Here is a 26,822-nt window from a genome sequence, read left to right on the forward strand (position 1 = left end):
CCCTCCACTAAGTGCTATAGAATGAACAGGTAATATCTCTAGACAAAAATCGCTTGTACTGTGATATTATGGAGATCTAATTTGTCGCATGCATGGGATGGATGGGTAATATCTCTAGACAAAAATCGCTTGTACTGTGATATTATGGAGATCTAATTTGTCGCTGGCATTTCTTCGATTTGGGTATTGGATCGGGGTGTTTGTCGATAATATTTCATGGATTTTTTTAATTAATTTTATTATTCTGTGCGAGAGGGGAAGTTTCCCAATTCGTTGAAAGGAAACCCAGCCGAAGAGATGATAAACGAGGCAGCAACTGTTCGTCGTTGAGGAGCATGCCACGTGGCAGCGGTTTCTGCGGCGTTTCCTGACTTGTGGCTGCCGTGCGGCGTGTCCTCGCGGCGTTGGCCTTTTGGCTTCTGTGGCGCCGAGCTCCGGCGCCTCCGGGGCCCAGGTGTCAGTCGGTTGCGCAACACCACCCACTGCTCGTCTCCGATCCTCACCCAAGCCTCTCTCTCTCCCTCTCACCGGAGGCAAGGTGGGGATGGCCTCGCCGGCGGTGGCGACGCGGCACCCTTCCCCCTCCTTCTTCGGCCCGGACCCTCGCCGCCGCCGCGTGAGTGCCCGCTCCCCCTCGCCCGATCCGATTCGGCCCGTGTCATTTCAGTGTTTTTTTTGTTGCGTATTCATGCGCTTGCGAATTGCGGTGATAGTACTCCGCGCTTTCGATGGTGGAGTTATGTATTTTGGTGGTGGGAGCTTTCTGTGGCAACGATCCGGTTCTGTTGGGGATTGAGCGCTGCACCTCGTTTTCAGATTACTGCAACCTGTGCGAGTTATCGAGGCATTATAGATCTGGACGGCGATAGGAATTGGTTTCAGATCGAAGTATATGCATGGTGTAGCTTTGCGCATAACAGATACCGATGAAGTGATACATAGTGTTTTTTTTTTTTAATATCAACAGGAGAGAAACGATGAATTAGTACACTACCCGCTTCAATTGTGTTTAGCTTTTTCGTTGAACAAGTTGTGCTCTATAATGATCATATTGTGTAATTTTTTTTTCTATTTAGAGAAGATCATGTTGTGTAATATGACCATAGGAGTTACACCTACCCTGGCAGTAACTTTCATATAGTCTATTTCCTTCCTTGTTTTATTCCTGAGTTGAATTCTTTTCTGAAACATGGCATCCACGTTTTGCAGGGGCATTCGCCTTCGAATCTAGGCTTCCGAAGATCGGGATTGCAGTTAAAGGTTACTGCAATTTTTGGGTGGATTAAGGGAGACACAAGAACACGTGAATTGAACCCATCTGCTGAATCATATACGCTTACAGGGTCAGCCTCAGAGGTGTTTCTCGGGTGAACATTGTTTCAAGTACATATGCACCTGATTCATGATTTTTCCTAATCATTCATTGGTTTCAGGCAGACACCAAGCCACGTGAGGTTTCTGTTGCTGTTGTTTCTTCTATTATGGACATTCCTTCAGCAGATTGGGATGCCTGTGCAGTTGATTCAGTTGATCCTGACAATTTTAATCCTTTTCTGACCCACGCATTCCTCTCAAGCTTAGAGGAATCGGGTTCTGCAGTGAAGGTGAGTGCATGAAGCATCGCTTGTTGGTTCCTTAATAAGAACAAATCCCAGTGGATGTTTTACCATTACATTATTTTTCGACTACCCATTTGTATACGCATAACAAGGACATCGATATACATATGTCTATTTGTTTTGAGCGGTTAATTCTGCTTACTGAATCATACAGGCGTTCCAGTTTTGCTTACCACACACTCAAGCTCAATTCCAAGTATTATTATATTTTGCAGATTGTTGTTGAGTATTGACGATATACTTTTCATGTTTAATTTACAACAGCACGACATGAGATTGATTGTTCAACATTACTGTGTTCAGTGTGTGCATTTTTATATTACGTGTTCTCTATGATGATATGACTGTGGAGCTGTTGTATTCATTTATTTACACCGCCGTATGATTAGATTTGATGCTTAAATACATAAGCTATGTCTTCATAATAATGCACTTACAGTGCAAAATTCTGAATATCTATATGCTCTAACCTTTATTTTGTACCAACAAGCATAGTGCCACACTTATTATGTTTTGGTCCTCCTTAAAAACCTTGATGTCCTTGACTTATTTCAGGAAACAGGGTGGTTACCTCTGCATGTTGTTGCACGGGATGAGAATGAAACTGTCGTTGGTGTTGTCCCACTTTACCTGAAAAGGTTTAACATCATTTAACACCATAGCATGTTTTGCTGCTTGCTCCATATTTCTTCATCAGCTGAACACCAACAACGTGAATTCACAGCCATTCAAGGGGAGAGTTTGTATTTGATCAATCATGGGCAGAAGCTTACTATAGCTATGGACTCGAATACTACCCCAAGTTGCAGTCTTGTGTGCCTTTTACTCCAGTAACTGGTCAAAGAATATTAGTTCGAGATACACCATACAGGGATCAAGTTTTTGAAGCTTTAGTGAAAGAATTGAAGAGTTTGACTACCAAGGTATTGAAATTAGAATTCTTGCAGTTACTGCTTTGAATTATTGTTTTACTAACTTTTCCTGCTATTGAAGAATTATAATAAAATGCTATTGCTTCTTTGACTATTTTGGTCGTTGATCCTTATTGACTTATGGTATAACTTGTCTTTTTATATTCTTGGTATTTACATGAATATTCAAGAAAGCAAAGCTCCTGCCATTGAATTATATTAATTCTGTAGTCCTCTTGGAAGCAACAAGTCAATAAGAAAATAATAAAAGGAAAGATTTAAATTCATGGCCCTCATTACACCTTATGTTTCTTCATGGTGTGTTCTAATGGAGATTTTGGTTTTCAACGCACTTCTATATTAATTCTAAATAGGGGGACAATCTTTGGATGTACTGAACCAAGTGGTTTTTTGTTTTCTTCTGCATTTCAGCTGAAGGTGTCATCGTTACATATAACATTTCCATCTGAAGGTGAATTCAGCAAGTTGAAGGATAGTGAGTTCTTGCAGAGAATCGGGATGCAGTATCACTGGAGAAATCGAGATTACAGAAGGTATGCTAGGTGCTAGCATGGAAATTTTAGGAATTCTGAGTAGAAATGTTTCAGTGTGGACTTCATGACCATATTAGATCGAAGTCAGAGTCAACCATTTAGTTATTTAGTCATAAAACAGACCGGTGAGACATACCTGAAAGCAGTAGCACTAATGTGGCAACACACCCACAGCTTGGGTACAACTACGCAACTACAGTTCTCATTAAATGTACAGATGTACTCCCACTGTCCTAAAATGTAGCAACTTTTAGCATTAAAAATTTGTTCCAAAATATTACAACTTCCCGCCTACATTCTAGACTGAACCAATCACAACATTTTCTCATTTAATTTCTCCACCTACTTCATCTTCTTAACCGATCATAACCTTTTCCCATTTAATTCCACCTACTTCCTTAATATCCATGTCTAAGCCTAAAACTTCTTATATTTTGGGATGGAGGGAGTAATACGAAATCCAACATCTCCTAGTAGTGGTGAAGAGATGATATACTTGTCATTTTTTCTGTTTGGAAAAAATGCAATGAACAAGCTAGTGATATACTGATACTAATCTTTTGTCACTTTCATTTCTTTATTTTTTTTAAAAAAAGAAGAAAATGGGAAACCCCGCAGGTTTCTATAATGGAAACCAGTTTGTGGTCACATGAAACCAGATAGAACTCACACTATGGGGTTTGTCTATTTCTGTTTAATTTTCCCTTTCTGGTCAAGCATACCAATAGAATAATTGCTGAGAGCAAATAATTTTAGAGAAAATAACCTGTTTAAGTTTAATGTTGTTGAGCTTAGCAAGGGTTGCGAATTTTCAAGTTAAAATTGTTTGCTTTCTACCCTAGACTTTACGAGACATTACTTTCAGTTGTTGTTTATCCAAAAGTTTATAAGGTTACATACTGAACTGCCTATATAGTAAATCAATATTTACCAATCTCTTTCTGTTCATTCTTTTTTCCCAGTTTTGACGAGTTTTTAATGGATTTGAAGCAACCCAAACGGAAGAATATCAGACAAGAACGTAAAAAGGTTTGCCTTATTTTGGATTACTTGATATGAATATCAGGCATGCATACAAAAAGGAACCAAAAAGTGTCTATAAGTTTGCTAATAAAGATATATATGTCTGCAAAGTGACTAACTGACTATTGTCTTCTTTACCATTCCCAGATTCCTGCTCAAAATTTGAAAATGAAGCGACTTCGTGGAGATGAGATAAAGGTGCTCATTTTATGAATGAATGATTCTGTGGCTGCACTATATTCGTTTTCTTTACTTCATCGAATATGCTTTAGTTAACATCAGCATATCCTCTTTGATTTGCTATTTTTCTTTACATTTTGAGAAGGCACTTACATATTCCATTCACTTATCATGATTTTTCTTTGCTTTGCAGAGCGAGCATTGGGACACCTTTTATAAGTTCTACCGCAACACAACTGATAATCAGTTCAGTGCATTTCCTTGTAATTTTTAAAATGTACTAATTCCCTATGTGCAAATTGGAATTATACCATATAATGTGGGCGTCGTATTAGTCTAAAATGACTTTGCTAGACTAATAATGTACTTCCTCCGTTTCACAATGTAAGATTTTCTAGCATTGTCCACATTCATATAAATGTTAATGAATCTAGGCATATATATATGTGTCTAGATTCATTAACTTCTAAATGAATATGAGCAATGCTAGAAAGTCTTACAATCTGAAACGGAGGGAGTAATTTCACTAAATCCACTATATGTGCTACTCAGCAGTGAGGACACAAATTAATCACAGTGATGAAATAAAATATCGAAACTAGTTAGTAAAATGCATGTAATTGCCATTGTGTTTCCTTGTACTTGGATAGGAAGCGCAAAGCTTATATTTAAGGATTATCGTCATGTTATCCCTCACCTTCACATTTTATATGGCCTGATACATATTTTTATATTAGTATAGAAATATTTTTCTTATGTTATTCTTCCCTTATAGGATTATTTTTTGTGTGCTTTCAGCTGGGGCAGACCATACTTGACAAGGGAATTCTTTCACCGCTTGGGAGAAAAGATGGGTGACAAGGTGATGCTTATTGTTGCTGAACATGACGATAAACATGTTGCCGGGGCTCTTAACCTTATTGGAGGTGACACATTGTTTGGCCGCTTATGGGGCTGTCTGCCAGATGCTTATTTCCCCAATTTGCATTTTGAAGCTTGCTATTATCAGGTAATTTGTGCATCTCTCAGAGCTTACAGAATGTGAACTTCATAATGGAAACTTATAATATGTATTGCAGTAGCACCTGAATATGTTTCAAAACCATTTCAAATGAAGATAACTAAATCAATATACATTTGATGTTTCTCGATGTACATATGATTTTGAATTTTTGTACCAGTTGGAACTCCAAAATATTTTGTATATGTATGAGTACTATTTTAGGAGTGGTACCATGAACGATGTAACAATTATATGGCTTGCTTATAGAATATACATACTACTCAGGCAATTGAAGCAGCTATAGAACTGAACCTGAGTAAGGTGGAGGCAGGTGCTCAAGGAGAGCACAAGATCCAGCGTGGTTACCTCCCAGTGACAACATACAGCTGCCACTACTTCTTAGATCCTGGTTTTGGGGCAGCTATAGGAAATTATCTTGTACATGAGACGGCTCAGGTATTTCATTTGAATATTTTCAGTAAGTTTTTTTATGAGCTGTTAATTCTTCTATGCATCTGAAGCCATCCTTTATGCTCAGTCCTTTGTATGTCGGATAAGGATCTTTTGCAATTTATATAATCCTAAATGCAATGCATGGCATCCAGTTATTACCCAACCATCTGACTGCATAGTATCTACAGTTATTGTAGTGTACTACTGCCATCCAAAAGCCAAACTCATTGCAGATTAGTACTACATCTGGCACCCTTAAATGTGAAATCTTGTCCTGTTTTCTGTTAAACGGTTCCAATGTTATGGCCTCAGATTATGATGGCTGATATGCATCTGCTCTGCAGATTTGTATGTTCTGCAGTCCAGTTTTGCAATGTGTACACCATTCATCGCCCTTAAACCCATCTGATTTTTTTACCACCATTTGAATATTCACTCCGTGTTCGCATTGTACTATGAAGAAACAACTAATGCATCATTGTCCTTCATTAGCCTTAATCGTTGGAGCTAAATATTCTCTTTTGGTGTAAATGTCAGGTTAAACATGTTATTAAGGTCCTGCATGATTCCGGCCCATACAAGGAAGATATACTGAACGAATTTTTGCTTACACAAGGGGATGGAGTGTAGAACATCAAAGGAACTTACAGCTATGAATATGTTCATGACTCAAGATGTGGAAGTAGCAAAAATATGGGTGATCCCATGCCTCCACAAGGAGATGATACTGTGAATATGTAAACCCACAGTTGTACATTACTAGGCTTGTAAATAGCTGTCATTTAAAAATCTCAAGTCATTAGCTTGAAATGTGACAACTGAAAGAAAAAACAACATTCTATTGCCCAGTTTCGCCTATCTGAATGGGATTACAAGTTTACAACCGTTGAGGCGAAAGTGTACTATGATATCTGCAATTTTTGTTTCTTTTCCCATCAGAAGAACCTGATGCTGCATTAGTCAACTTGTGTAGTTCTTTTCTCATGGGATCTGAACTACAATACAGGTGAGGAGTTGCCATCGGCGAAAGGAAAGGGCAAGGAAAAAGCTCTCTGAATGTCACATCGACATATCAGCCAAGATCCCAACCAAAAAGGACATCAGATACTGCCTCATTATGCTTTTTGTACAAGGATACAAGGATTGGTTCTTCCTCCCTCCTCTCATCAATCAAAGGCCAAGAAGAACCAAGCTCCAGGTTAGAATCTCAAAGCAAACAATCTACCTAAAACTTCCATCATCATCATCATCATCTGTTGTAACATTAACCTCCTCTCCATGCTGCTCTTTCAGTGCAGAAAGCTATCGCAAACAAGAAAGAGCTTTGCCAGTTGCAGCCTGCCTTTGCATTTGGACTGCACCGGTTGCTTCATTCGTCAAGCACACCACAGGTTGAGGAAGCAGCCGTTTGACCATCTGTGCAGCAGCTCACCCAGGCACAGGATGGCGTACACCAGCAGGATGAACTTGAAGAGGAAAGGGAAGTAATGTGACAGCTCGACGCTCGACGAGTGCAGGACCTGAAAGAGAAAACGCAGCGGCAAGCAAATTGAGGCGATGGTTCTCTTTCTTGTAAAACTCTCCGATGGCAACAGGTGACGACAATGCAGGTGGTTGAGTATAGCATATGCAGTGCATGAGGGGGGGACTTGCCATGGCAACTCCAGCGAAGTGCGCCCGACGCCGGGACGGCGGCGGCGGCGGCGACGCGGCGGTGGCGTCGACGACGACGTGGTCCGATGGCAGCAGCAGCAGCGGCGGCTTGCCGTCGCTCCCGGCGTCGCAGCACTGCGTGTTCGCCGGCGAGCAGTTCCTGAGACGCTGTACGTCCTTGCTTTGAAGAGGCTTTACGATGAAATCTTCAGCACCAGCATTCATGCATCTGTGTTTAGAAAAAGATTTTTTTTAAGAAAAAAAATCTTCTTATACTGCAGGATCACAGCAGTACTAGTACAGTACTAACAGGATATCAGAGATCACGAGACAGCAATCAATGAACCACACAAATGTCGTGGATCTCTGTATCTGATACAGCATCTTCTCAGAGGTCGAACGCCCATTCGACCAAAGTGCGGATCATAATGGGAAGGCAAGTACATGAACAGGCCAAGATGGGGTATTTACTGAAGCATTATTATTTCTCTTCCACTTCCTCGGTTATATTTTAAATGCAACTATAAATTTTCGTGTCTAACTTTGATCGTTCGTCTTATTTAAAAATTTGTTATAATTAGTATTTTTGTTGTTATGAGATGATAAAACATGAATGGTACTTTATGCATGACTTATGTTTTTAAATTTTTTTAATTTTTTTTTAAATAAGACAGATGATTAAAGTTGAGTATGAAAAAGTATGGCTACACTTAAAATACGATAGAGGGAGTACAAATCTATGAAGCTTTTTAAATGGATGGATGTATATAGCCATACGTATGTACAGTTCGCTACTCAGTTGTACACTCGGTACAGTGTACTCCTATTGTGCAGCAGGCAGAGGTATTGGGACCAAATTAAGACAGCTCCCCTTTTTTTTTTTACTTGCACAGAAACAGATGCTGAAGGAAAAAAGAAAGAAAAAGGATGAAAGCCTCTCTGCCTCACCTGCTGATCCTCTGGGGCTCGTTTTCCGACGACATGACGATCACTGGGATCGGCTTCAGAGGGCTCAGCGCCTGCAAACATCCAATGAAGCCATGAGCCAATCACACATCAGGTTATTACTGGAACTAATCACTACTACTGCTAATTAGTACTAGGGACACCAAAATAGTAGTAGCAACAGCGCAAGTCTGAATTTCTGCATTAACAGTATTTGTATTTATTTTACCTTGATGGCTTTGAGAAGCTCATAACCAGTCATCTCAGGCATGCAGTAGTCGGTGAGCACCATGTCGATGGCCTGCTCCTGCACATGATATTAAAAAGAGTTTATTTAGCCATCCAATCACATCCTGGTTAGCTGTAATTACACCCAGCCGTGTCACTACCACTCCTGTGTTGAGCTCACAGGGCACACCAAGAATCAAACCCATGCCATTAACCAATCCCATTAACCCAAGCTTGGTGTCATCAAGACACCAGACAGCTCTGTCAGGCTGCTGTAAGACGGCGAGTTTTTCTCTCTTTTTTAGTAGTATTTTTTTTCTTCTTCCTCTGCATGTCTCTCTCCCCCATGAAAAGAGGCCACCTTTTGCTCCCAAAAGGCGGAGACGAGGAGGAACAGAAACCCTCACGCGCGCACGCGCGCCGTACGGCCGGCGTACGGCCGGCGGTGCAGCGCCGCCGGCGAGAGGAGGAAAACAAAAATGGCGTCGCCATTTGTTAATGATCTGATCCTCGTTTCTTGCAGGCTTGCAGCAGCAGCAGGGCATCGGCGGCGATTATGGACGGTAATGGCGTTGGTTTAAGTGGTATGATTAGCAGAGACTTTTTTTTTTTTTTTTACCTTGCCTTCTTCCTTGAGGCCGAGGAACTCCATGGCCTTCTTGGCGCTGTCGACGGCGATTACTGCACGAAATTGAGCCGAGTTTCAGTCTTTCAGATTATTAGTCGCAAGTCAAGAGTTCAAGACTAGAGTTTGAGCAGCAGCAACAGCAGCAGGGTGCATCTGTTTCTTGCACACGAACCCAAAAACACCACCGGCAAGGGAAAACAAAGAACGGGAGAACAAAAAAAAAAAGAAAAAACAGAGTCGAGGAGAGATTGCAGTTGTGTCACAGCTTATGCATACTCATCAGGGGTCAAAAAAAGCATCAGTTTATGATGAAAACTAAAACAATGGAGTATAAGCATAACAAAGGAGAATGGGGGAAAAAACGAGCCCGGAATTGCGGTTGGAAGCCATGGAAGAAGAAGAAGCAGAGAGAGAGAGAGAGAGAGAGAATTCCAGAAAACGAATGGAGACACAGAGAGATGAACAAGCAAGCAGCAGCCAAGCTTACACTGCCGAGAAGAAGAAATGAAGAATCGAGGAGGGGATGAGATGAGCTGAGATGACTGACCGTGGAATGAGCCGGCGCATGCGCTGCTGCTGAGGAGGAGCTGCACCACCCTCCTGTCCACCGGCGAGTCGTCCACCAGCAGCACCCTCGTCACCCCCCTTCCTCCTTCCATCTCTCCCTCACCAACAACCACCACCACCACCAGCGGCGACGACGACGGCAACGCAAAGAGAGAGAGAAGCGAAGCACTGATCCTAGTAGCTAGCTAATCCAACCAACCAACCAGCTGTGCGTGGTGAAGTAGTAGTAGCCAAGCAAGTAAGGTGACAAGGCGAGAGACCGATATTGGGGGGGGGGGGGGGGTTTAAGCAGAGGCGACGAGCTCCTGCTGCCGCTGCTCGATCCGTGCAGGCCGTGCTATGCTCTCTCCTGCTCCTCTGGGTCAGGTCAGGGGGAGGTCGTGAGAGTCGTGGTGAGAGACTGCGTGAGCGAGCGAGAGAGACCGTGAGGACTGATGAGGAGAGGAAGAAGAGAGTGGAGGGGAGGTGGGCCCACCGGTGGGGGGTTGGGCTGTGGGTGTGGGGAGGTGGTAGCTCGTGGGGCACGGAGGGAGGGCGAGAATGCTTTTCCTCTAGATTTTGCTGTCGGGGAATCTCTCCACACACTCGCACACACAACAAACAACGCCTCTCTTCTCTTCCTCTCCGCTTTTCCCTTTTCTTCTCTCTTTCTCTCTTCTTCTACGAAAAGTACTCCTACTCCGTAAGAGTGTTTTCTCGCTTAAAATCAATAATCTGAAGCCCCTTTAAATCGAAGAATTTACGAAGGAAATCCGTAGGATTTAAATTCAACTTTTTTTCCTATTTAGTCCGTTAATATAAAGGATCGTAGATTTTCAAATTCTATGTAATTTTTATAGAATGGTTTGGAGAAAAATTAGCAAGAGCTCAGATCTCTTGAAAACTTTTTTTAGTCTATATCTTTCTTCCAATTCTTGTATTTTTCCTGTGGTTTATTCAAAGGTTACTTTTATGTTTTTTTATATTTTATAATTCACTGATTTACACATAGAATCATATTAAAATCTCAGTTTTTCATGTTCCTATGTTTCCTTAAACCTACAGGCCTTAAAATTTATCAGAGAATGTAAGCTTCAAACAATGTTAATTTTCTTATCTCAATCAATTAAAGAGCTCTATTGTTTAAATTTTCTACATGCTCTTTTATCCTAACCAATTATAACCATTTTCACTTTAGCTTAAAATCTCTAACTAAAGCTCCATATGGGCTTGTATTCTTTTGCGGACGGAGACGGGAGGGCTACACCTTTTTCTCGCCCAGAAAATATTTGGTGACGGCGACGCGCGCGTCTCCGTCCGTGGTCTCGTGTTTGCGCATCAAATCGAATGCTCGATTGCTCGCTTTGTCGCGGTTAATTAGTTTATTTGAGTTGCTGGTGTTAATTAACCATTAAATCGCCGGGGGTTTAGTTGTTGTTGTTGCTGTGGGAAATTAAAAACCGTTTGACCTACAGGCGGCGCTCGATCGAACTCGTCTGGTTTTTAGTGGGCGTCGCGGTTTTTAATCGGTGGAACTTTAAAAAACTCTGCACGTGGATTCGGTCCTGATACGTTCTAACTGTCTCGTGGGTTTATAATCTGGTGAGGTAGGTCCCGGATACAAGCTTGGCATTTGCTGGATTATCTCATCACAAGTGGACTTGCTTAATTTTCTATATATGAGATGTGTTTGAAATATTGGTTTGCGGATCATTTCTAGGAAATGCTTATCTGAGCTATGACTTTATAAACTCTAGCCAATTTTGAATTTTGTACAACTTAAGGACATTTTGTTGTTTTTTGTCACTCAACCTTGACTTTTAGAATGTTAAATATACAAGTGTATAAGTCTTACGTACCCTAAAATTATTTTTCCATTGCTACATTATGGAAAAGATAGGAAAAATATCTTCAATCAGATCCATATCTCTCTGTGGACTCTTTTAAATTCAAGGTACTTACACTAGTAATATGTCCTTGCTTAATTAAACATAAAAAGGGTAAGTATTTTCTCCCAAAAAGTCTAAGGTCACATTAATTGTTGGAGATCATCTCAAAAGCAAGTATGATACTTTTTTAGAAGGACGTTTTTCTTTTTCATAGGATGCGCTTTTCTGTTGCTACGGTAGCTTAACAACGGAGTTAGTTAATGAGAGTTAATTAAACCATTTTGCCGTGCTGCCGTTGCTGCGGTTGTTTTTTCTTGCTTGTCCTCCAGTTGGCAGCAACTGTTGCACACCCAGCGTATGTGAGATATAAGTGTACTCTGTACACTAGCTCTGTACGTTAAACCGAGGATTTGAGATAAGCGGTACATAAGCAGACACATAAAAGGCGATGTGTCGTTTCTGTACCTAAAGCGCATCTCTTTCTCAGTACGAATCTTTGATTTTTCTCAGTCGTCAACTTCTTCATGTCGCTCGAGCTGTGCAGATCTTCATTAATTTTGATGGTCCATGCATGTTCGAGAAATGACAATAGCACATTATTGTTGTTGTTGTTATTGGACAGAGTGGTCATTTCTTTCGCAAGTTAACCAAGTTTTTATTGACAGAAAAATAGCTTTAAGGGTATGACGCTTGTTGGCTGTGTACATCGGGTTGAAAGTAGAGACTGATTTTATCCCTTTTTTTTAGAAAAATATTGTTTAAAGAGTACACCTATTTATTCATATGATGTGTAATATGCTGGTATAGATATGCATCGACAGCTCTAGAGGTGTCTCGTTTATATTGGTACTTTAGCTTACAAATTATGCATTACTACGAGTACGATTCTCAAGCTCTTTATAGTGTAATTTTTATTAAAAACTGTTTTCGATATTTCTTACAAAACTTGTTCTAAAATTGTCTTTCAACTTTCTAATCTTTAGTTATTGAGAAAATCCAAAAAAAATATCATTAACAAACATCCAATTCTAATAAATACCATCGATAAAATTATTTCTAAAACAAAATTGCTTATACGATAAAATTTTCTGAATGAAACTCATTTATGGCATGGACTTGTGTGTTTGTTAATGTCATTTCTTGGAGTTTCTCTTAGTTATTTTGTTTATGCTCTCGAATAATTATTATAAACTCAGTTCCATTCAGCATCCATCATCAACTGGCCCCAAATCAGTCGCAACAACCCACATGTGCAAATTTTTCCTTCGGCAAAATTTGCTTCCACATTTCCGTTAAACAGCTCTGTGTATCATACTTTTAACCTTAGGATTCTTAACAGAATCTGCCAACTTGTGGAAGAGGAAGAGGAAGAGGAAGCAATCTATCATCTCTATCCCAAAATACAAATGGATCCAATAAAACATATAAAACAGTGCGACAGATTCGAGACCAACACAATTGAAATGTCAGGGAAACAGTCCAAGATCAACATCTGGTTCATCAAATGTGCATCCTGCCGTTCCGTACACCCTAATCAAAGATACATAGAGCACTGAACAAGAGGGGGTTCGTATTAAACCACATTCTCTGCTATAGCTTTCTGGCACACGAGTGAGTACCATGCACGGGCGCCACGCCATGGCATGGCATGGATGGAGCGCTTGGCTCTGCGTAGCAAAGAGATCTCAGCCATCCGTACGCAGGATCCGACGGACGCCCGCGCGTGAGCATCCATCTCCTCGATCTCCCTCTGCCACTGGGCGCTGTGGCTGTGTGCTGCACTGTGATTCTGTGAAGATTTTGTCGTCGGAGCCACCTGTCGGCTCCGCCAAAGGAGATCGTCGAGCGAGCGAGCGGTAGCTCCACCTGCGTGGGCGGGGACCTACCTACCCGGCGAGCTTCCTCTGCTCTACGCAGCCGGCCGGGACCAAGTCCGGAGGGTGGGTGTGACCAAAACGTACCGTACGGAATCGTGCCTTCCCTCCTTCCCAATCCTAAACCCTAAACTCTAACCTAAAAATATGTTTGCAACCCCATATTTCCAACCCCTCTCCCTCATTTTCTGCGCGCACGCTTTTCAAACTACTAAACGGTGTGTTTTTTTATAAAAAAAATTCTATATGAAAGTTGCTTAAAAAATTTAAATTAATCTATTTTTGAAAAAAAACAAATATTTAATTAATCACGTGCTAATGTACCGCTCCGTTTTCCGTGCGCATTGTGCACATTCCCATCCCCTGGTAGCGAACACACCCCCCTCACTCCATCCTCCACATCCACCTCCGCAGCATTGCACTCCACCACTCCGCATTGCCACAGGTGGTGGGAATAAGGTTATGTTTAGGAGAGCTTAAGATAATGGCTGATCGATAGCTAGTTTTTAAGAATCCAAGGAAGTTCTAGTTTCTAGTTTTGTTTTCAATTCTATAACTACTTAATTTTTCTATGATAAAAATGTTAGATTATTTAGAAAAGCTTTTGATTTTGAGAGAAGATAAAGTTGTTTCAGTTGAACCCTCAAACAATTTTTCGTCGACGGGACCATGGCCGCCTACCGACGCGCTGGTGAGATCGACGGGAGATAGAGAATAGGAAAGATGAAATAGAATAAGGGTAAATTAGTCTTTTTCATCCCAACGAATGGCAAATGTGACAAGAATGCTACAAAATCAAAGAAAAACTAGTGGCATGCTTCTGACTGAAAGGGGGGAAATTTTTGTGCTATTTTTGGTACCGACTTTTTTCTATACTATAGATGGAATTTTCTCTTTTTTAATCTCATCAAACTATCAACTACTTCGGTCATGACCAGACCGAACGGAACTGACTAAACCGAATTACTCTATCTTAACTACTCTATAATATAATGCATTTCGGTATTCAGTTTTAACCAATGACCGAAACTTTTAAGATCGGGTATGACCAAATGTCCAAGGGGACGGAGTTAGAACGAAATGGAGGGAGTGCTACTTATTTAACTTACTCTACTTTATATCGAGTTTAAGCTGATACAGGTGTCTAAGTTTGTACTGAGGAGATGCACACATGGTGAAAATATGTAAGATATAAATAAAAAAAATTCTTGACCGGATTCCTAGGCACCCCCTAATATACTCTGCCTCCGCCCCTGCAAATGTCCACCTCTAAGCTGGTATTAGGAGAGAAAGGGTGTAGCGGTGTGTATACGGGTGCGTCTTTCATATAAGTAAAAAAAAACATTTGTAGCCGTTATATAGAGAAAAACTAAACTACTCTTTCTATTTCAGATTACTTGTTATTCTCGTTTTATCTTAAATCGAACATTTATGTCTTTGACCATTAGTTATAGTTTACTGTCATGTGATTTATACGTTTAGATTCATCCGGAGAAATAATTTCATATTTATATGTTGTTAAATTAAATGTGATCTATATGTTGTCAAATTACACCTTTTTTAAAAAATAATAATGGTTAGAGATATAAATGTTTTTACTTAACAACAGAAAACTTTAGAATGACATATAATTTGAAACAAAAAGAGTAGGTTTACTTTTGTATGTGTACTTTCTGTGGGTATCACATTAGCTACTTAGGGCATGTTTAGATTGTAGCAAAAATAAACCTTACCAAGTTTTAACAATGCTAAAATTTTGGCAATATCGCCATCTTGCCAAACCACAAGATTTTGGCAGGATTTCTTATGTATTGTCCAAATTTGGCAACAAACTAAACGTAGACATTTTTTGACAATTTTAATTAAAAAAATAGTATGGTTGAAAATAGTATCAAAGTGAACATGTCCTTAGTATATAGTACATACACATGCGTATCATGTTGAACTCTTACTGGAGGGCTACAAAACAATGCATAAAAGTTATGTATTGGCCACCGCCTGCCAAATTGTTGGGAAGCCGGCAAATCTAGCACCTTTTAAGATATCTAGTATACACAGGAATTCTAATAAATATATCCTGAAAATAGTAAAAAGCTCTATTTCTTTTATAGCCGCTCCATATAATATTGCATTCACCCCGCATTCGTGCGCAAGTCGTGCTCACTAATTAGCAGACAAACCATTGGTTGCCGGCGCGCACACACGTGAATCGATCCGGACGAACAAAGCTAGCCCCAAAAAAACCTAATAAATCGCCGCTCCAACCCGACATTAAACACGGGGGTCGTCGTAGGCTGACCGATCGATATCTCACTCGCTAGTCATCGCTACAGTGGCTTCGATACGCCGACTGCCACGCGCCATAAAACCGCTACAGTACTGAATCTCTGTAACGGGACAAACTCGCGAGATATATCGTCCCCCCCCCCCCACCCCCTGAAAAAAAAACGCAGCCAGTAATTAAACACACACGCACAGCAATATATAGGAGTATAGTACAGTATACATATATAAAACTATACTAGAAAAAATGTCCGTGCGTTGCAACGGGTAAAGGCTATTTTAATTTTATTATTGTTATATGGTTTAACTAAGGTGAAATTCACTGTGAAAATTCGCTTGGATGAATTTTTCTTTAAATCATGAGCTGCGGTTAGGAGTCTGATCATTACAAATAAGCATGCGAGTTTTTTTAAAGAGATTTCTTATATGACTCCTTCTGTATTTCTAAAAACGAGCGAATTTAAAAACCGACTCAAATATGGACATGTATTTTCAAAAGCGAACGAACTTAAAGACCGACTCATACACGGATGACATACCAAAATATCGGCAAAAATATTTTCAATTTTTATAATAGTAGAGATTTGGGATGTTGATTTTGTGGGGATTCTTGGTTTTTATTTGGGATTGCAATTGAGTGATTTTGTAATTCATGTGTTTTGGGAATTAGGGGCAAAGGGGTTGGGAGGCTGATCTACTCGGGGATTTTTTTTTTAAAGACGGACTCGGACTCACAGCGACGACGGACGAAGCGAACGATCGGAAGCCTTACGTATTTTTTAAGTAGGCTAGAAAAAAAAACCCGTGCGTTGCATCGGGAAAACTAATTGTTTAGTTTCATGACGCCTTGCATGTATAGTATTTTGATATCATGGATCATGATGTTGGCCACATGGCAAGCTATCGCCTAACGCTTGTTTCACTTGATTGCAAATATCTCTTCGAACTAATAAATGGTGTGTCACTGAAGCTGAATATGATTTATCGCATGAGGAGAAACATGATAGCATTTCAAATTTGTTAATGATAGCACTAATATGAATATAACCAAGGATCCACCTAGGCATTGAGAAAGACAAGCCGCCAGATCTGTATTCTAATTCGATCAGGATTGCATTGTAGCCAATCATAAATCTAATTTGATCATACATGACATTATATATATTGCCGGTTTAACATGAATTTCACCATGACATTTGAAAGATATTCCTTATTTTATCAATGAAAAAAATGCAAAGCTGGTGAGAAAGTGTAAAAAAACACAGTAGAAAATTACATATATTACTGGTTTAATATTAATTTCAATCACATGGACTTTAAAATGAATTAATAAGAGGAGGTGATAAAAAACATAGTGGGAAATTACAAATATTGCTGGTTTAATATTAATTTCAAACATAAGGATGTACTTTAAAAATATATATAATCAAGCTTAGAAGAGAGAAAAAAAATAGGACATACTTTTTAGAAAAATAATAAGAGGAGGTGATAATGTGTAGAAAAGCACAGCAGAAAATTACATATATTGTTGATTTAATATGAATTTCAAATATATGGATGTACTTTTAAAAAAAATCAGCTTAGGAGAGAAAAAGAAAAAAAAGGAAATTTAATATGAATTTGATGTACTTTTAAAAAATATAATCAGCTTAGGAGAGAAAAAGAAAAAATAGGAGAGAATAATGAGCAGAAAATAAAATTACATATATTGTTGATTTAATATGAATTTCAAATATATGGATGTACTTTAAAAAAAATATAATCAGCTTAGGAGAGAAAAAGAAAAAATAGGAGAGAATAATGAGCAGAAAACTAAGTGTTGGTGGGAGTCGAACTCTTAACCTGCATTGGCAAGCTTCGTTGGCTAACCAACTGAGAACGTTGTTGGTTGTGTCTTGAGTTGGTGTTACAATTTAATAATATAAATATTCTTAGTGAGGCCACGTCTATCGCAACAAATCGGACTCGTTAAACGCACGGCCAAAAGGACGGACGAAATTTATATCCCCCGATAGGACAACAGAAATCTTATGGTATCGGTACGTATGAGAGCAGGTATAAACTAACTATAAACATATTTTAAGAAAATAAATAGGAAGAAAGAAGAGCATCGGGTTACAGATTTATAGCCAACTGTAGCATGAACTCCAAGACGTAGTGTGTATGACACGTGGGATCAAGTATTAATATTGTAGTATGTAACTATTGTATAGGTGAGCTATTAGAGCAAGGATAATAATATAGCCAACTTTCTACTATTAGCCCATCTTAAAGCCAACATATATAATATATAATAGATTAGCTATAATGTTGGCTACAATTTTCTTCTCTTCTCTCTATCTCTCACTTATACATTTAATGTATTTGTCTTGGAGCTTGTGATAAGCTAGCTCTTGCATGAGAGCCAACATCCTTAATTTTTCACTACCTCTCTCCTCCACCTAAGGTTATAGTAGGCTTATAGCTCACTATTATACTTGCTCTTAAATTGGCTATAAATGAATTGGAGATAGTAGTTGTCTGTATGCTCTAAAAATCGCTGTACGCCGCAGGGATTTGCGTGGCAGCAGCGAGAGAGATGGTCTCTGCGCGAACCCTCCCCCCAGCAGAAAACGGAATTAATTGATCGATCAGCCAGCCGATCCGTCGACCGATTGGCGAGATCTCGATTCGATCGTGGCCGGTGTGCCGCTGCTCTCCCAGGCGAGCTTTGGCTTTGGCGAGTTGTGCGTGTTGCGACGCGAGAGGGGCGGAATCCCCCACACGCACGCACGGTTTCTCACGAAATCTTAGGGCGCAGCGGCGGCAGCGGCAGAGCACTAGACGGCGCACAGGACAAAATCTGCCGCTGACGGGGGGATCGCCTTCAATTCGAGGTGGAGTATAGCGCAGCGCAGGGGAGTGAAAGATAGCGTCATCCGTGCAAACGCACGCTGATACGATCGTCCAGAGTCAGCCCTGCCCCGCCATTGATCGATAGATCGCCTTCTCTCCATTCGAATCACTGGTTCTTATAAATATATTTTATAATGATATCATTCGAATAATAAGGGAACGCCTCCCCTCGGGCGCCCGATGCAAACTGGTTAAAATCGGACGCTGACGTCAGTACGATGTCAGCGTCCGATTTACGTGCAAAACTACTTTAAACTGATTTTTCTCTTAAATTACTTATCCAAATCATAATCCTATTACACCATTAAGTTCGTTACAATTAAATCTTCAAAACAAGACCACACATGGATATATTCCGACGAAAAAAAATTAGCTTATTATTGAATTATTTTTAAATATGCACGATGTTCCACCAGATATATCGGAATTGTTTCACTAAGCAGATCGAAAATGTTTCACTCGTTTAAATCGGGTGTTGTTTCACCTTATATGAAAACAATGTTTCAGCAAATAGCGAAAGAATGTTTCAGTTCACTGTAACATTAGATCTATACATAGTGAAACATTGTGAGCACACTAGGTGAAACATTTTTCGGTGGAACAAAAAATAAACCAAATTCCCTTAATAGGGGGTTTCCAAAATATATGGTTTTTTTTTTGCAATGGAATGTTTTGTTCACTACAACATTAGATTTATACATAGTGAAACATTGTGAATACACTAGGTGAAACATTTTTTGTAGAACAAAAAGTAAACCAAATTCCCTTAATAGAGAGTTTCCAGAATATGTGGGTTTTTTTTGTTGCAAAAGAGTATTTTAATTCACTGTAACATTAGATCTATAAATAGTGAAATATTGTAAATACACTAGGTGAAACATCTTTTGTCAAAAAAATGAGAGAAAGAAGTGGGTGGGCCGTACGCATGTGGGGGAGGGCGCGCGGGGGAGCGTCCGAACCAGCTCCCCCCGCGCCTGACGCCCGGCAATGAGCATTCCCGGAATAATAATTATAGTGGCAATTTTATAATATTTTAGTGACATTTTTTACAGTAACGATATAAAACGATGGTAAATTTGTAATTGCCATGTGTTTTTTTTATTATATAGAATACTCAGAGCAAGTTTAATAGTATAGCCAACTAATAGCTCCAAATCATCTATAGCCAATTTAATAGCTTATTCATACAATAGTTAAATACTACATTATTAATATATGGTCCCACCTGTTATACACACACCGTGTCTTGCAGTCCGTGCTACAGTTGGCTACAAATATGTAGCCCGTTGCTCTTATCTCTTCTTATTTATCTCCTTAAAATATGTTTACAGCTGGCTTATAGCCTGCTATTGTACCTGCTCTCACAAGTACAATCCACTGTGCCCGTATACAGGTCATCAGTATTTTTTTTTCTAACGAACTAACAAATACATTTTCTTAACACACGCTTAAGGAGACTGTTTAACCATGGTTCCACCATCATATGTCGGATGCTTCTTTATATTCTCATACTAGTATAAGTTAGTCACTTTTTTAGAAGGAAAAAATATATAATTCATAGATTATAAAGGGAGGCCGAAGCATTGAAGCATCCCTCTCTTTTCCCTGACCCACAAATCTGAATGTACATGCATGTTATAAAAACTTGGAAGATCAGCATGCTCGCTTTTTTTGGGCGCGTCGGAGGTAACTAATGATGCGTGCAAAGGGGAGAGCTCACTTTAGACCTTTCTATTGATTCTGTTCCTCTAAAGGTCACTGATGGCACATGCCAAGCCTGCATCAGAGCAGAATAATGAACTGCCAGAGAGAGAGAGGAACGAACTAGTAACACAAAAGCTGAGAAATAATGACACGACCCATGGCAAAGATGCACCATCAAGCCATGCTTTAAGGCCTCCTCTCCTCTCCTCTCACCATTTGACCTAAGGCATCACTTTAAAGATTTCCAACTGACCCTGCTTTTTGACCAAATATTGATTGTGAATCTATCTGTCACAGTGTGCTATAACACACAAAGATTATTATGCTCCCCCTTCTCTCTCTCTCTCTCTCTCTCTCTCTCTCTCTCTCTCATGTGTTGCTTGCAAATCACCCTAAATCTTGTGGCTTTATTAGAAAGGAAAGGCTACAATGGAGTTGAAAACTGGATACATCAATCCATGGCCTACCAAACTCTCAATTAAAAGGGGATAACACACAGTGATGGATTTGGAGTTAGGAGTGGCCGGCCCCTGCCAAGATTTGAGACACCCCACAGGAGGGCCACACCCCCCAGATTACACCAAGATTGGTAGTACAGATTCTCTAAACAAAAAGGCATCGCCAAAACATTGCATGGCCCCTAGCTTAGGCTATTACCTGGCCAAATAATCATTTTATCTGATGATTATCCACAGGAAGGGGCCGGCCATTTTCATCAGAAATCCCAAGAAAAATTGAGAAGTATCCAGCCACGCCCACAAAGATTCTTTCAGTGCCAAAGGGCACTCCAGAAGAAAAATAGGACTATCTAGTAGGAAAAAAAATATAGTGTACTACTACTTTCTCCTTCCACAAATATAAGTATTTCTGTCATTTGAAATTTATTAAAAGAACATTTCTACTAATTTCACAATCCAACCGCCCATCATGATTTCCTGCATGTATTTTTGCATTTTAGTACTTGATTTTTTTCATGCTACTTTTTGAAGTATCAAAGTAATTTTATCTTGACCTTAATTTGTGATAAAACTGCTAAAAATACCTTCTTTGAATAGAAGTAGTGGTGGTGATTTTTTTTGAAATTTTAATTTTAAAAATATACTATTTTAAAACTTATTTCGAAAATCTGAACCTTTTTGTCACGCTAGCTGAACTAGTGTGGCAAAACAACACTGCCGCACCGGTTTGACTGGCGTAGTTATTTAGTCATCCTGATGATTAGCGTGGTAGTATTATTTGGCCACACCACCTTCGTTGACGTGACAAGACAAAACTATCATGCCTGCTATGTGTGGCGAGTCGGTGTTGTTTTATCACATCAGGTGGGCTGACGTGGTCAAAGGGTTCAGATTCAAAAAATATTTTTTTTGGAAATATTTATTTTTAAAATTAAAAAAGTTCAAAAAACAAAAAAAATCAGTCGTAGAAAAGTATGCATCTTTCAGTACAAAATAGTACTGGCAGCAATAATTATTCTTAGGACCAGGATCTAGTTGAATTGACCTGCAGTACACTTCTTTCTCTCTCTCTCTCTCTCACTCTGTTCTTCAATTAATTTTTCTTTTTCCGAGGGAGATAGCACTCCACTCCAGAAAATCCACATGAAAATGACACGGCTTGATGGGCAGTTTTATCGGTTCCCCTTCGGCGTAGCTAGTTTCATGGTCAATCAATTCATAGTATTTAATATTCAACATTACTCCTTAGTCCTTTCACACAGGTTATGATTATTATTTTCTAAGATAACCTAGTAGACTGCACGATCTTGACCTATCCCCATATTGTAATTTCGTTCTCCGAAGCTTAAGCAGGCAAGTAAATACGTCAACACACTTCAACAATAGTTCTACTACAAAGATCTTGTTTTCCAAGTTTTTTTTAGACTTGTATGAGAATAACAACCATTAGATATGAGTCCTTTTCACTCTACCAGTTGCACAAAATCAGTGCTAGATTACCCTTGACACGACGTATTACCTATCAAATCAGCTGCTTTATTAGAGGTCAGAAATCCAATCCAGGAGGGGACAGATTAATGCTCCCCTGTTACAACACCTCGTGACGTCTTAGAGCAGAGCAGGTACAATAGCAGACTATAAACTAACTATAAACACATTTCGAGAAAATAAAAGACAAGAGAGAAAAATAATATGCTACAAATTTATAGACAGCTGCAGCATGGACTCCAAGATACATATTTGTATGACATGTGAGACCAGATATTACTTTTATAATATATATTTATAGGTAACTATTGACTATTAAGTTGACTATATATATGATTTGGAGCCAGCAGTTGTATGTACTATTAAACTTGCTCTTACTGTCTATGGGTCGGTGACGTGGTCGGTTGATGAGTTTATACAGCTAAGATCTCGCACAAACAGCCAAGGGGAGCTGTCGATCCATGGATGGATGGATCGATCGAGCTGGAAGTTTCAGCAGCGAGGAGGAGGATCATCAGAGGAAGAGAACAAAATCCAAATCCCTGGAGATGTGGTCATACGCGAGGGGGCCGGGCCGTGGCAGAGGGGATGTGACGTTAAGGTGGGGCTATAGCTAGGGAGATCTGGGCGGAGATCCTCGCGTGGGGCCCACGTGATCCGGGCTTGCCGTTGCGATTGCGTTGCATTGCCTGTGTGTGTGCAGTGCACGCGTCATGGATGTCGTCTCGGCTTGTTCTCACCAACCAAGCTAGTACTCCAGCAGCCTGCCAGCTAGGTTTGTCTGTCTTTGGAGTTTGGGCATCATGTGACGTGACACCGTCAGTTCAGTGAGTTGGAGTATATGGTTAATTACAGGGAGAAGATTGGATAACTCTGCAGAAGATGTTGTGCACTCGCTGGACGTGATCCACCGCTCGCCTCCCTCACCCAGAGGAGGGCCTCTGCACTCACTGTACCATGTTTTTCTCACTGACATATAGACCCAATATATCATTAGGTCCACATGTTAGTTACTAAGGCCACGTTTAGTTCCCAAAAACATCACATTAAATCTTTGGACACATGTATGAAGTATTAAATATAGACAACTTAAAAAAACTAATTGCACGGTTAGGGGGAAAATCGCGAGACGAATCTTTTAAGCCTAACTAGAAAGAAAGCCCGCGCATATGCGCGGGCATCTAATTTAATGTGCTTGAAATATTACTCTACACATGTGAATATAATGTTTGTATATGCGTGATTGTTCCAGATTCTATTGGCAACATGTTTTTTTGTCAATATTTTGTTTGTGAATATTTTGAATGCTAATTATCCTTGCAACACATAAATTCTAAACTAAAATTACTTACAAACATGAAATCTTTAATTATTGGAAAGTATTATGTCGCAAAAATGAAGTCGGTTCCTATGAACTGTCATCTAAACTATATGTTATTTTTAATACATATCAAATCTTCGTTTTGGAGTTCTAAACTTTAAGAAATTCGTGTTCTTAAGAATAGTTATTGAACTTTAAGCAAAAAAAAATTCAAATGATTTCTTCAATTTATATTGGGCTTTGGATTCAACAAAATTTGTTTAAATTTAGCTCAAATTTTGTCTGAATTGCAGTCATCCTTTCTGTTTTTTTGGGAATATTGGAGGTCTATGTTCTATCAATTGTTCTTGAAATGCTTTTGATCTCTTAAAATTGGGATGTAAACATAACTATGTTGAGTGTACAACTTGGTATGGGATAAATGTGTCCTTTCTAATGCAGCGAGAATATATACATATAGACACACACACCCTAATCTCCAGTTGAATCAAGAGCAGCATCAATATTAAGATAGAGATCTCATCCAGCAAAGTATATAGGGTCGCACACATAAGATCGTTTACTCCAGATAGACTGAACTGAATAGCTATATATATATATATATATATATATATATATATATATATATATATATATATATATATATATATATATATATATATATATATATATATATATATATATATATATATATACATACATACATATATATATATATATATATATACATACATATACATACACATATACACACACACACACCCTAATCTCCAGTTGAATCAAGAGCAGCATCAATATTAAGATAGAGATCTCATCCAGCAAAGTACATAGGGTCGCACATATAAGCTCGTTTACTCCAGATAGACTAAACTGAATAGCTCCAGTAGCATCAAATTTAAACAGACAGATGATTCAGTTTATAATGAATAAACTAACGGAACCTGTACATAAACTCCACCCATGCAGCAAGAATGATAGCCGATCAGAGCAAGAAGACTTTGTCAGAAATCAGAACATGCCTAGGACCAAATTAACCAACGCAGCAATGATGGTGGCAAAACGTATGGAATCGCCATCTCCTTCCTGACCTAGGCGGTGGCGGCAGCACAACACAGAGGAAAACTAAAAACCAATCTCCTAATACAAGGAACATGGCATATATAGGTGGCACAAAGGCCTAGCCAGCTGAACGGACTAAAGCCCAACATGGACTCCTACATACCGATCCAAATAACAGAAAAAAAAAACCTTATTAATGTAAAACCCTGATTACTTGGTAATCCTGCCGCTAAGCATGGAAGGAAAGCATCCACATGCATGCGTACATGCGGACGTTGTGGGAGAGGATTTCGTTTTTTTTTGTGGGTCCTCATCTCCTTTCCTCCCACCACGTGGCAGCTTGAGAGCGCTTTTAGGATGCCACATGTCAGCTTGAGAGCGATTTTAGAAAGGTTAATGGACTTTTAGTATATAATAGATTAGTCCATGATTAGCTATAAGTGCTACAGTGTCACACCCTAAAAATCCTAAATATATAAATTGTGGTTTAATTGGAATTATTAGAATTTATTTTAAAAGCCTAGAAGAGAAGATCTAATTTTAATTAATAAATTCCAATATAAAATGGGGCCAGATAAAATTTCATTAAATACTTTGCTTAATTCTATAATTCCTAGATTTTTCTGAGATTTATTTGAGCTAAGGAAGTATTTTTAATAAATGAAATCGCATTTCATGAATAATTTAAATTGAAAAAGGATTTTAAAAGTCTCTTTTGGCTTTGGGCCGAAAGTCGGCCCAAAACCTTCTCTCTCTCGGCCCAGGTCGGCCCAAGCCGAGCGCCCGCCCGTGCGCGCACGTTCCCGTCGCTGACAGGTGGGGCCCGCCTGTCGGGGTCGTCGTCAACCTCCAGCCGCCACCGCCCGAACCCTAGCCGAACCGTGCCGTCGTCTCCTTCCAAATTCAGCCGCGCCTTTCCTTCTCCGGTGAAATCAATTGAGGGGAAATGTTTCCCGAGATCTCCTCTACCTTTTATCTTTTGGAATCATCGGCTAAAATCGTTTGGAAATTCGCGGATTCGATCTCGAATCGGATTCGTCTCTCTCTCCCGAACCCTAACCTTTCCATCGTGTCGCCGGCCGCCGTGGGCCTTCGCCGCCGCTCCTTAACCCCTATATAAGGATCCCCAAGTCCGCCGCTACCCGTCGCCACCTTCGCCTTCGCCTCTTGTCGTCCGTAGCGCCCTAGCCCCGTGAGACCTCGCACCGCCGTCGTCGTCGCCGCTCCAGCCGTGCGTTGCCGTCGCTCCAGTCGTCGCCGTCGCTCGGGGAGGTCGCCATCGTGGTCGCCGTCGCGTCGCCGTCCTCGTCCGCCCCTTTGCCGTCGCTGTCAACCGCCGGAGCACCGTCGCCGTCGTCAAGCCGAAGAGTGCCGCCGCCTTTTCCTCGACGCCGTCGCCGTCCGTTGCTCCTCCGCTGCTTCTTTGGTCACCGGTGAGTTCGCCGCGTCGCTCTCTACGTGCCGGTGCCCTCCGTTCGTGCCGTCGCGCCGTCGTTCGCCGGCGAGCATGCGCACCCGAGTCGCCGCCGGTGATGACGTCATCGCCGATGTCATCGTTGCCGTCCGTCGTGGTCCGGCCGTGGATCGGTCGATCTCAGCCGTCCGTTTTGGATCGAAAGATCTCGGCCGTTCGTTTCCGTGAGCCGCCGCCGTGCACCCGGTTCACCGCGAACCCTAGCCGCTGACGCAATAATTCCCTTTTTCCTTTTCAAAAATAATTCATTATTGCGTCGTAATTCAATTAAAATCTAAATAAATGATTTAAATCGATTTAATCTTTGAAAATTCATAACTAATTCATTTTAGCTCGGATTTAGTTGGTTCAAGTCTTTAAATTTTTCTAAAATTGAGATCTACATGTTAAAAATATCCACATGTACTGTTCATGCTTGTTTATGTGCTGTTTTGGTGATTTTGCTCTTTTCTGTTTAGATTCCGACGTTTCCGGAGAGTCCGTTTTTGCAGGAGAAGAATTTGAAGAGTTCCAAGGCCAGCAAGGCAAGTCACACAGATCCCAAACAACCCTTTGAGCATGTTGATCCCGTTTAAAGCTATTGTTTCTATTCAACTATCGCATTTATTTTCGAATGTCATTGGGTGGAATTAAC

The 26,822-nt window shown here is 40.1% G+C and overlaps 2 protein-coding genes and 1 long non-coding RNA gene across 4 annotated transcripts; 2 read left to right on the forward strand and 1 right to left on the reverse strand.

Moving 5' to 3' along the window:
* Positions 1–400: 400 nt before the first annotated feature.
* LOC4335936 (uncharacterized) lies at positions 401–6,626 on the forward strand. 2 transcript variants are annotated; one of them, XM_015781505.3, is made up of 12 exons: positions 401–616; positions 1,210–1,356; positions 1,438–1,604; positions 2,175–2,257; positions 2,344–2,542; positions 2,963–3,084; positions 4,047–4,113; positions 4,255–4,305; positions 4,481–4,533; positions 5,086–5,296; positions 5,576–5,746; positions 6,281–6,626. In XM_015781505.3, exons 3-12 carry the CDS (start codon positions 1,482–1,484, stop codon positions 6,371–6,373), a joined length of 1,173 nt encoding a protein of 390 aa, XP_015636991.1. In that variant the 5' UTR covers positions 401–616; positions 1,210–1,356; positions 1,438–1,481; the 3' UTR covers positions 6,374–6,626. The 2 variants fall into 2 exon arrangements, with proteins under 2 accessions (XP_015636991.1, NP_001389300.1); NM_001402371.1 differs by having other exon boundaries at positions 404–616; positions 1,434–1,604.
* Positions 6,372–10,220, reverse strand: LOC4335937 (two-component response regulator ORR1-like). Its single transcript, NM_001402370.1, has 6 exons — positions 9,745–10,220; positions 9,189–9,250; positions 8,571–8,648; positions 8,345–8,415; positions 7,397–7,625; positions 6,372–7,263 (listed from the first exon to the last, which is right to left on the reverse strand). The coding sequence occupies exons 1-6, from the start codon at positions 9,854–9,856 to the stop codon at positions 7,120–7,122; spliced, it is 696 nt and encodes a 231-aa protein (NP_001389299.1). The 5' UTR covers positions 9,857–10,220; the 3' UTR covers positions 6,372–7,119.
* LOC136355945 (uncharacterized) lies at positions 8,290–9,388 on the forward strand. The gene is made up of 3 exons (XR_010740534.1): positions 8,290–8,456; positions 9,093–9,153; positions 9,277–9,388. It is a non-coding gene; the product is annotated as an uncharacterized lncRNA (long non-coding RNA).
* Positions 10,221–26,822: the final 16,602 nt, after the last annotated feature.

Source organism: Oryza sativa, chromosome 4 (assembly GCF_034140825.1).
Source record: "Oryza sativa Japonica Group chromosome 4, ASM3414082v1".
NCBI classification, from domain to species: domain Eukaryota; kingdom Viridiplantae; phylum Streptophyta; class Magnoliopsida; order Poales; family Poaceae; genus Oryza; species Oryza sativa.

What these genes read in the sequence shown, in the direction of transcription:
- LOC4335936 (NM_001402371.1), top strand. Translation starts at nt 545, where the DNA reads ATGGCCTCGCCGGCGGTGGCGACGCGGCACCCTTCCCCCTCCTTCTTC. An exon ending in CGGACCCTCGCCGCCGCCGC is followed by an intron (nt 617 to 1,209) that starts GTGAGTGCCCGC and finishes CACGTTTTGCAG; the next exon opens with GGGCATTCGCCTTCGAATCT. An exon ending in GTCCCACTTTACCTGAAAAG is followed by an intron (nt 2,258 to 2,343) that starts GTTTAACATCAT and finishes GTGAATTCACAG; the next exon opens with CCATTCAAGGGGAGAGTTTG.
- LOC4335937 (NM_001402370.1), bottom strand. Translation starts at nt 9,856, where the DNA reads ATGGAAGGAGGAAGGGGGGTGACGAGGGTGCTGCTGGTGGACGACTCG. An exon ending in AGCTTCTCAAAGCCATCAAG is followed by an intron (nt 8,416 to 8,570) that starts GTAAAATAAATA and finishes GGATGTTTGCAG; the next exon opens with GCGCTGAGCCCTCTGAAGCC. An exon ending in ACTTCGCTGGAGTTGCCATG is followed by an intron (nt 7,264 to 7,396) that starts GCAAGTCCCCCC and finishes TTTCTCTTTCAG; the next exon opens with GTCCTGCACTCGTCGAGCGT.